A 10,729-nucleotide genomic window follows, 5' to 3' on the forward strand; every position below is an offset into this window, starting at 1 on the left:
AATACTCAATAAATTCCTGTTATTGGTTGAAACTATAAACACATGTATTTTTTATGCTGTATACATCCCTTCATAGTTTATCTGAATAATAGTTACTGTTCTCTTATTTTAAGAGGCTATTTCCTTTATAGAATTGAAAGTGCAGATATTCCCAAATGTTTGAGGCATTCTGTTTTGTATATTCAAACTATACTAAAGTTATACCTTTTAGGGTAATATTTTTAATTATTCTAGGGGAAAAAAAGAAAGCCCCTGAAGGCTAACAGCTTGAAATTGAACAGGACACCGTTAGGAAGGGAGAGGGTCATGGGTCGTCGTCAAACAGACAAAAAACAATGGAGACGATTGTGCCTGAAGATGGTGTATTTTTTTTTCACGAGACAGTATGTTGACAGTTTCCTTCCTCTTGGGTCATTGTTGTCTGCTAAATGATCTGTGACAGCAAATTGATCACAAGCTTTTTCATGCAGGAGATATAATGCAACCTTTCATTTTGTTACCTCCGTTGCCAAATGCTGAAACATTTCATTGGCAAATTAATGTTAGTTTAGTATATCATTTAGTAGTATAAAGCACGCATGTAGCTCTGGAAGCAATAATAGTAGTGATTAATTTATCTTTACCAAGTTTCAGATTTCTACTTAAGTGTGATTACAAAAGCAATAACACACTTGAAAAATGTTAGTCTTAAAATTAGGTGTCTGTAATTATCATTTAAATAAATGAATGCATTAACCCATTTAGATATTGCCCCCATTAATTTCAAAATTGAGCCAGATATTAAGGCACCTATGATTTACCTATAAAAATTAATGCTAATAACCTATTATAGCTGAAAATTTCCTTCTTCCTCCAAAGAGCTAGGAATTTGAAATTAAAACAGAGATAAAGTCTTTTACATTTGATGTTTAAGCATCTGTTTAAGTCAGTTAACAGATGATTTCACATGTCTGAAAAATATCTGAAAGTAATGTTTTGTTTGTGGAGTGTTGAGAATCTCTGCATCCAAGAAGATTGTAAGAAAAAAATTGGAAATGCAGTTATTTAAGAGTAAGAGACTGTTTCATAGGTCCCGTTTTATACTTTGTAACAGTCTTTTCTCTCCCATTAGGATTTGGTAATATTAGCACAGGGGAGGAAATGTGCTGGCAGTAATATTATAAAAGAGTTGTTTATTTTCCCTCATTGAAAGTGGCCAGATTCTGTGTAAAAATTAAACTAATCTCAATTCTGGTGTTTCATTTCTCCTCATAATAAAAAGAAAATAAAGGTGATTTTACTAAAATTTGGCATAGAAATTTAAGAAAGTTGTTTACCGTAGAAAGAGAAAATGTACAGCTATGATGTTTTATTTAAAGTTCTTTTCAATGTTAGTCACGAAATGCACAGTTATCTTAAACCTATATTTTCCTTTTTATAATATACACATGGATGCACATTTATACTTATTATAGAAAACTGGTTTGGACGGATCTTTTTTTGTGATTTGCATGTATTAGTGGAAAATTATGTTAGATTCATTTGTTAGAAATAACTATGTGAGAATTTGCAGATAAGCCTAATGTCTTGTGACAAGGTATCTGAAAGAGTCCACTCTGATAAAAATAATTTTAAAAAACAAACTTTCTTGCTACTCACTGTCTGATCTTATTTTGTATTTTCAGATCAATTAAATCAGTCTCATTTAATGATTACTACAAGACATGGTCTGGAATAGCCACATCAAAAGCCACAGAATATTACAGGACTCCATGTAAGGTGATCTAACCTTGTCTTATTTTTGCGGGGAGTGGGATGGTATATTAATCTCAATATTCTCAGCTTGTCTTGCTTTCAAAGACTAATTGACACATATTTGGAATCTGAGGGTGATAAACTTCTTTGTTGGCTCTATATACTAATCATTCAACAACTGTTCATTTAGTCCCTCTTTTGTAACGAGTCCTGGACTGAAGTCTGATTAAAAGCCCAAAGGAAAGATAGGCAATTGGACGAATAAAAGACAAAGTTCTCCGTCTTTTGAGGTTTACTTTACTCCCTTTACCCCAGAAGGAAACCTTCATAGCAGGAGGAAACTTTTTGGTTCTAAACACAATTATCCCCAAAGCCAGAGATATTATTAAGTAGAAAGACAGCAAGAAAACCTGGGGATGCTCAATTATATCAGTCGAAGGAAAAATCATCTGTTACCATCATACATTAAGAACTAGAAAGATGGAATAGGAGAGCTGGACAACTTTTTGGTCCCATTTAATCTAATCTTTACAGTACTGTTTCATTATTTGTATCAACGTAGGTTAGCCAGTCTGCACACATTTACTGAAATACGACTTTGCTTCAGCTGTCCTGCAAAATGGTACATTCTGAAGTTATCAGTGACTTCTGAATTCCCAGATTCAGTGATTACATTTTTTTAGTCCTTATCTTACTTGAAATCCTATTGGCTATGCTCTCCTTAAGTTAGAAGACACCATGTATCCATGGTTTTCCTCTTACCTTCCTAAGCGCTCCTCTGCCTCTTTCCTTAGCAATAACTTCTTCATTCAGTATTCTCTGCCCAGCTCTCTTTGAGAGACCTCATCCATCACTATGATTTTCATTAGCCCACATGCCAGTAATTCCTAAAGCCTCATCTCTAGCCAGACTGTCTTCTGAATTCTGAATGCATATTTACAACTGTGTAATAAGGCACCTCATACCCAAGATGTCCCAAAGTGAATTCATTATGTTGCTCCAAAACCTATTCTCCCTCCTTCATTACCTCTCTTGGTTAGTGTAGATCACCATTCTTGCATTTACTTGCCAAGCCAGAATCATAGACATTTCCTAGTCCTCTTTATCTCCCTTATTAAGCCTTATTGATTTTATCTCCTGCAACATTACAAATGTTTCCCCTCTACTCCACCTCCATGACCACTGCCTTAATTTGTGGTCTCATCGTGTTTCATCTCATCATTGTGATAGTCTACTACTTGGTTTTAAGAGAACAAAATATCACCCAGAAAAAAAAATCATATCTAGTTTTAAGACACAAATTAGAGCAAAAAGGAGTACTAAGCTTAATAAATATAAAAATGTGAGGTCAATAATTTCTAAGAAATTACTTGTTCTTTCAGGAAGTTGGTTATTAGTTATTTTGTGATTACACATTATCTTCCTCACTGACTCATAGATTAGTGATTAAGAAAAATAACTTGTTCAAGGTGCTTTAAGAAGTAGTCTTTAACAACACTATCAGGGTAAAAGAGTTTTATTGATTTTGATACCAGATTACATGAAAGTTTACTTCATTTAAAAGATTTTGATTGAGTGCTTCTTAGTCAATTCAGCAAACACATCTTGAGTACTTGCTATGTAAGAGGCTCTGAGGAGCTCAGATGGGTTCCAGGAGGTGATAACCCTTAACAGATGTGGTGTCAGGAGGCAGTTGGCATGCTCCAGGGAATGATTCAGCGTCCAACTCCTTCAACCAAAAAACAAACAGATTGTTATAGGATGGTGCTTTATGGAATAACGTGTAAATATATGAAGGCTCTTGGAAACTCCACACTGCTAGGAAAAAAACAGAAGCACATCCCAAACAAAGAAATTTAGAAATGATTGTCTTATAATAAAGAATAATTTTAAAATGGAAGTAATAATGAAGTATCACTGGCTGTAATTTCTTCTTCAAAAGAGTTTGACACCAAAATATTTAAGTTGGTTCTTGTTTCTACATCTGTCACTAACCTAGTATGTAATTCATTTCTCTTTGTGAAGGCAATAGCTGGAAATGGTTACCTCTAGCCCAGAAGAATTTCAGAGACTTTGATTCTAGCCCTTGGTGCAAGATTTCACAATCACTCTGCCTCTCTTTCCTACAGAGATTTGTCATAAGAATGTTTCAAAGCTTTCCTTCAATAATAACCAGCACTTAATTTAAAAAAAGTAAATGTAAACCTTACATGTGCTGCTGGCCATTTTGTCTTTGGATAGTTCAGCTGGATGAGATCCAATACTATCTTTTTTAATGGCTTAATTTCCTGGCAATAAGAAAGATGAAGCTGTTAGATTATAGAATGCGTCTTTAACTACTCAGAAATAAAGGGGGAACTTCTAATAACTTCATTTTCTACAGTTATATTTTTATCACTGGAAAGATTATTAAACTCTTGTGCATATTTTTAAAAGCTTTTTATTTTACAAATAGTGATGAGTAAGATTATGTTATGATTTTGAGTATTAACTCTATTGCATATCTTTGTACCACAAATCTATACATAGTCATGTATGCCATAATACTAGTAAGTTTATTCTTGTATAACACAGTTTACAGAGTATACTCCGCATTGTTTTTCTTGTTTATTTTTAATTGAGGTATAGTTGATGTACAATCTTATGTAGGTTCCAGGCATACAACATAGTGATACACAATTCTTAAAGGTTACGGTCCATTTATAGTTATTATAAAATATTGGCTATATTCCCTGTGTTGTACAGTATATCCTTGTAGCTTATTTATTTTATGCATAGTAGTTTGTACCTCTTAATTTGTATTTTTTTAATCATCCCAATCTTATTGTCCTTTTATTCACTTATCAACCAATATTTATTGAACACCTAGTATATGTCATGCAGAGTTGTATATCAACCCAATGAGCTCGGCATTATTATTACTCTGTTTTACACATGAGAAAACCAAGACCAAAGGAAGCTAAGTAATTTACCTAAGGTCACACATGGAATGTCATCTATTGGTAAGAGTGTAAATTCTGTATGCATATTGCCAGGGTTTAATCTTGGCTCTGCAATTTACTAGCTGTGTGACCTTGGATAAGTTTCTTAACCTCTCTATGTCCCAGTTCTCTCATCTGTAAAATGAGAATAATCACAGAACATACATCATAACGTTAAAGCACTATAATAGTGCCTAGTGCATAGCGAGTGCTCAGTAAGTGTGGCTAATATTTATTAGTACAAGTGGGCTGTGGCCCAAAGACTTGAACCAAGTCCTCTGACTCCATATTTGTTCTTTCCTTTATATTATATTGCCTCCATAATATGATATAAAATTGTAATTTCTGTATAACTTGAGATTTAAATTCAAACTCTGAAGTATGTGCAGTACATTTTCAGTAATTACAATGATTTGCTCATAATCATAGACAATCATATGGGAAAATGTACTGATGATCCACTATTCTCTGTCCATCACTAAAGGATGGCAAATTAAAAGTTTGGCAGGGAACAAACCAATACATCTGGCTGTGGGCAACAGCACCTTAATGACAGAATATGATCCCCATAAGGAAATGTTTATGTTATACGAAAAGAATTCCTTCAGACCAGTGTACCCTGTAATAGTGAGCGGAGGTTTCCTGATGTTTCTTTGCTGTCATCAGGACAGACCAAACAGCCTGAAGCATCATGGGAATGCTTGCTTTCACCTTAGGATACTTTCATTCCTTGAGTCTTTGAGCCAGCAGTGAGGGCAAGTGTCTCCAGAAATGCATTTAGATGCAAGAAGCAGTATCATCAACTTCTAATGCAGTGGTCTCAGTCTTGACTACTCCTTAGAGCCACCAGAGGAGCTCGTGAACATTCCCATGTAAAGGGTGTACCCCCAGACCAATTACAGTAGGATCTTTGGGAGAAGGACCAGGGGGTAGTAGTTTTTACAGCTGCCCAGGTGGTTACAGTGTGCAAGCCAATGGAAAAGCCCTAGTGGGAAGAACCTGATATCAGAAATTAGAGACTCCTAGCCTTATACTAGTTTTGCAGACACAGTTAAGTGAATTTAGGTTAGTCATTTAACCTAATTTAGGTTAGTCTCTGTACCTCATTTTTCATTTCTATTCATTGACAAAAATATTCTACTCTATTTTAAGTTCCTCTATGGTTAGCATAAGATAGTATATGTGAAAATAAAACATGCCAAGGTAAGTTAGTGCTTATATATTTCTTTGAACACAGCAGTCCCAGAGTGAAAAAAAATTTTTCAGATCAACCTATACAGATGTTGGACAATAGGTGTTGGACAATAGAAAAAGCAGAGTAGAAGCAATGTCCAGTAATCCTCAGAAGGAAAGGAAGGAAGAAATATACTACGGAGGCAGTAGAGGATGCTTTTCTACACAGATTACAAAACCGCCACAAGGGCAAGGTATGATAGTGATGGGGGGATTTTAACTTCAAGAAGTTCTGACAAAATTTCACTGGTCCTCATTTCTTCATTATTTCCCTCCCATCAACATCATCCACTGAGCATCTTCTATGTCTATCAATGGGCTTTGTTGAAGACAAGAACATAAGTATTATGATAAGCTTTTTGAGGCATTTACAGTCAGATGGTAGGAGACAGATGAGTGAAAAAATTATGGGGATAAAATAGGAAGTGTTAAAAGTTTGTACAGATACTGTGGCATCTTTCATCTCTTGGATAATAGAGAAAGCGTTGGAGAAAATGAGTCAATAATATAAAAGAAATGAGAATACAGTAAGTCCCCTACATACGAACCAGTTCCGTTCTGAGAGTGTGTTCGTAAGTCCAATTTGTTCATAAGTCCAACAAATTTAGCCTAGGTACCCAACTAACACAATCAGCTACATACTGCTGGTTTTATGCTTGCCTCCAGACATTCTGGGCTTGAAATAAAGATACTGTATTACTGTACTCTACGCCAAAAGTACACAAAAAATACACAAAAGCACAACCACTTGTAGAGTATGCACGCATGTGACAGTGTACACCAGACACATGAACTAACTTACGTGATTGGACATGCGAATGCATGTTCGCATCTTTGAAAGTTCCCAACTTGAAGGTTCGTATGTAGGGGACTTACTGTATTCAGGAAAGATAATCATGCCATTTGGGGTTTCATAATATATAAGGAAGAGACTGCCATACATATTCAAATAGAAAATGTAGGAAAGACAATTCCAAAAAATTAAGGAAAGACATGGATTATCCTTGAATAGAAACATCAAGTAAATTTCAGGAGTTCCCTGGTGGCCTAGTGGTTAGGATTTGGCTCTTTCACTGCTATGGCCTGGGTTCAATACCTGGTCAGGGAACTTAACATCAAATAAATTTTAAATTTTCTTTAGGTAGTAATGAATAGTACATGTGAGAACACATTACTCAACCTTTCTGTGTCTGTCTGTTCATCTGTGAAGTGGGTATTATAATGGTAAGCACTGCATATCTACTTTACAAGTACCCCCATATATAGTAAGAATTCTATTAATATTAATTATTATAATCATCTAAAGGAGATAATGAATCCTGCTAAGAACTCTGGGGAATACAGATTTGCTTCCTTAAAGGAAGGAAGGAATATATTCCAAATAACAATAAAGAGTATTAATGAAGTCTATAAGAATATGTATGTATGTGTGTTTGTGTGTGTTTGAAGAAGATAAAGAATAGATTGGAACATTGCTGGTGAAAATCATGTAATATTAATAGAAAAAAAGGAGAATTATTCAGTTTAAATGTTTTCTCTATCAATGACAAATTTCATCAAGCTGGAAGAGGTTAATTTATCATTGTTAAGAAGTAAGCTCCAGATAAGGACAGGACTGGTGGGGAGCATCTGGTTGGTTAAATAGATCAGGACTATAAACCCAGGACAATTAGAAGGAGAAGAGAGAGCAAGAAAGAAAGAGAGAAAGCACACAAGCGAGCAGGGGGAGGGAGCGGGGAGAAAAGGAAGGATATATATGTGTGTGTGAGAATGATCTGGATTGATAGTATTTTGTGTAAAAACTACCAGTGCTTAAGCATAGTAGGTTTTCTGTAAATTTTATGTGAATTTGATTGAAGGCATAAGGCTTATAATTAACCACAAACATATGAGCCGGTGGTATAATGTGATTTCCAGAAAGTACTAATGCATATCTGAGCTAAATTGAGAGAAGTCCAGCACACAGATCGAGGGAGGTAGCAATCCCACCTGCATCTTGCTATTGATATAAAATCAAGATTCTGAGCCAGTTCTGGATGAAAACTTTAGTAGGAATATCAACAAAGTTCACCACCAGGATGAGGATGGTTAGGTCTCTAGAAAATCATGACTTAAGAAAAAGTTGAAGGAACTGAGGCTGCCCTGAGAGCTATCTTCAAATATTAGAGGGATCCTTTCCATAGGGGAGGGATAAATTTACTCAGAATTGCTGAGGAGGTCAGAAGGAGGAGCAGTGGAATCTCACAGCCCTCAGATTAAGGAAGGACATTGTGACCTCGGTAACTGTCAATGAAACTGGCAGTCTCCCAATAACAAAGAGACAAGGGGGCTTCCCTGGTGGCGCAGTGGTTGAGAGTCCGCCTGCCTATGCGGGGGACATGGGTTCGTGCCCCGGTCTTGGAAGATCCCACATGCCGCGGAGCGGCTGGGCCCGTGAGCCATGGCCACTGAGCCTGCGCGTCCGGAGCCTGTGCTCTGCAGCGGGAGAGGCCACAACAGTGAGAGGCCCGCGTACCGCAAAAAAAAAAAAAAAAAAAAAAAAAAAGACAAGGGATTCATTTAGAGGCTGGATGATCATCTGTTGCAGATTCTTGCTTTGTAGAAGATCAAGATCTGTAATGTCAGTTTCAAACTCCACGATTTTATTTTTTCACTTGAAGTGCTGCATTAGAATTTTGTTAAACTATGGTATCAGTTTCTGTATGAGTTATTTTTAAACTATCCTTGTTTCTATAAATGATATATAAACAAATATCATTATCATGATAAGTTACAAAGTCACAATCTGTTTCAAACAATATCCAGTATCACAAAGTTTAAATTAAAAGAAGAAATTTGGAGAGTGTCTGAGGATCGTAATGTGACTTGAACGATAATAGTATGTGTCATTGCCACATACTAACTTAAGGAGAAATAAATTATTGTAAACTTTAAACTATTATTAAAGAATGTATGCATAGCTCCTTTTAAAAATACTCTAATTTCAGTGCTTGAAGATCCAAATTTCATTGGAGAGTATTACAAATGGAAGAAAAATGAGCTAAGACGACCTAAAGAATGGGGTTTAAAGTAAGTAATTTTAACTGTCTAGAATATTATCCTATGAACTTGAAATATCTATTATTCACTTTCTACTAACTGAACTATCAGAAGAAACCCATTGGATTTCTTTTAAACATAAGAACAAAAATAAGAAGTATCATTTTGTCCTTTCACATGAACCCAGGTGGGAAACAGCTTTGCTACCTACCAGCTGCCAAAGGTGCGGATAGAACATGAACCACAGTGAAGGAATCCCACAATACCTTTCCTATTAATCTTCTTATTTCCATTCTTAACCTTATCAAAATAGAACTTAGAAACAGGAAAAAAGAAAAACCAACCTGTTTACATATCACCAGTTAGTATTTCATTCTTCTCATGGTTCCAAACACCTTTTCCTCCTTCACAGATGGATTTCTCACTCAGGAACCAAATATATTAAATCTAGTGAGGAAGTCTGTAATTAAATACAAAGATAAATTATTACAATATCTTTTGGAATGATTGACTCTTGGACCACATTAAGGAAGGGACCTTAATCTCATCTTCAGTCTCTTGACTCCTAAAGGCAGTTTTTCTGCTTCATCATGTTAGAGCACAGATTCATCTCAACTCTGTCACACTGGCTGTGTTGCAGTGGTCATTTATTCCGGAGGGCTTATTACAAAGCATTCAGTGAATGTGCTACCACAAAGCTAGGGGAATTAAAGTTCCTATTTTTTGTATTTACATCATTTTTATTAGCTCCTTGTTAGCATTGTGACCTCTTTTCTAGATGAAAATAATAGGATTAATAAAAACAATGTGCTGTATTTTGAATTTGTGTAGAAATCAAGGCTCTTAAAATAGACTTTCCTATCCTTTAATATCATAGTTCAGATTGGGTTTTTTGGTTAGATATTCTTTTTTCAGTTGATTTCTGCAGCAACTTTCCTTCAAGCCAAAGGGGAGGAGAGCTTTTGCATTAGAAACTTTTCTGCTTTCAGAGTAAATTATAAGCAGTAGAAAAGTTTTTATGAAGCAGAAGTTGAAGAAGTGTCAGCATGGTTTTTTTCTTTAAGGCATGTTTCAAGTTTCGTTTAAAGAAACCTACTTAGAATATAAGGTTAATTTTGCTGTGACATGACTTCCTTTTTGATTTCCTTTAACAGAACTGCTTTGTTTTATTTGTTTGATTATTGATTCATTATGTAAGGCCAGCATCCCACAGAACCTCAAAATGTAGAAAAAGTAGAACCATGTCATTTTCAACTTATCCACCCACTTCTCCATATGGCTGAAATAACTGTGAACTGTTTGAATGCTAGAACATTTTCCTAAATACATTATTTTGAAGTTATAGGTCAAATTATCATGTGCGTGGTGACCCTGTCAGAATAAAACTCTCACACCTTATGCCATCTGGTGGTTGATGAGAATATATTTAGATCAGATTATAACAAAACATTAATTTAAACATTATTTAAATAAAGTGTCTAAAAGATATTACATTTATCTACATAATTTTATTACAGCATAAATATTTGAGCATGCAAAAATATAAAATATGGTGAAATCAACTTCTTTTTAAATAATTATTAAAAGTCTCATGTTCATCAAAATACATGAGGTATAGCAAATTGGTCAATTCAGAGTTTCAAGTAGGAAATGTTTGGGAATCTGTGCAAGTGAGTAATTGGTCTATGTGTACATGCAATATAATACCTTTTGCATCTCTCTGTTTTTAATATTTGAAAACA

General features: G+C 35.1%; 1 protein-coding gene across 1 annotated transcript in view; it reads left to right on the forward strand.

Annotated features, from left to right (window-relative positions):
• The window catches only part of UBE2U (ubiquitin conjugating enzyme E2 U), a gene marked incomplete at both ends in the record, with an annotated part of 40,515 nt that extends 31,494 nt beyond the window's left edge, over positions 1 to 9,021 (forward strand). The window contains 2 exons of the mRNA XM_079696944.1: positions 1,665 to 1,753; positions 8,936 to 9,021. Of these exons, the coding sequence (XP_079553070.1) occupies positions 1,665 to 1,753; positions 8,936 to 9,021 (175 nt within the window). The remainder of the gene's footprint in view (positions 1 to 1,664; positions 1,754 to 8,935) is intronic.
• Positions 9,022 to 10,729: the final 1,708 nt, after the last annotated feature.

Source organism: Hyperoodon ampullatus (genome assembly GCF_949752795.1).
Source record: "Hyperoodon ampullatus genome assembly, chromosome: 2".
Classification (NCBI taxonomy): domain Eukaryota; kingdom Metazoa; phylum Chordata; class Mammalia; order Artiodactyla; family Ziphiidae; genus Hyperoodon; species Hyperoodon ampullatus.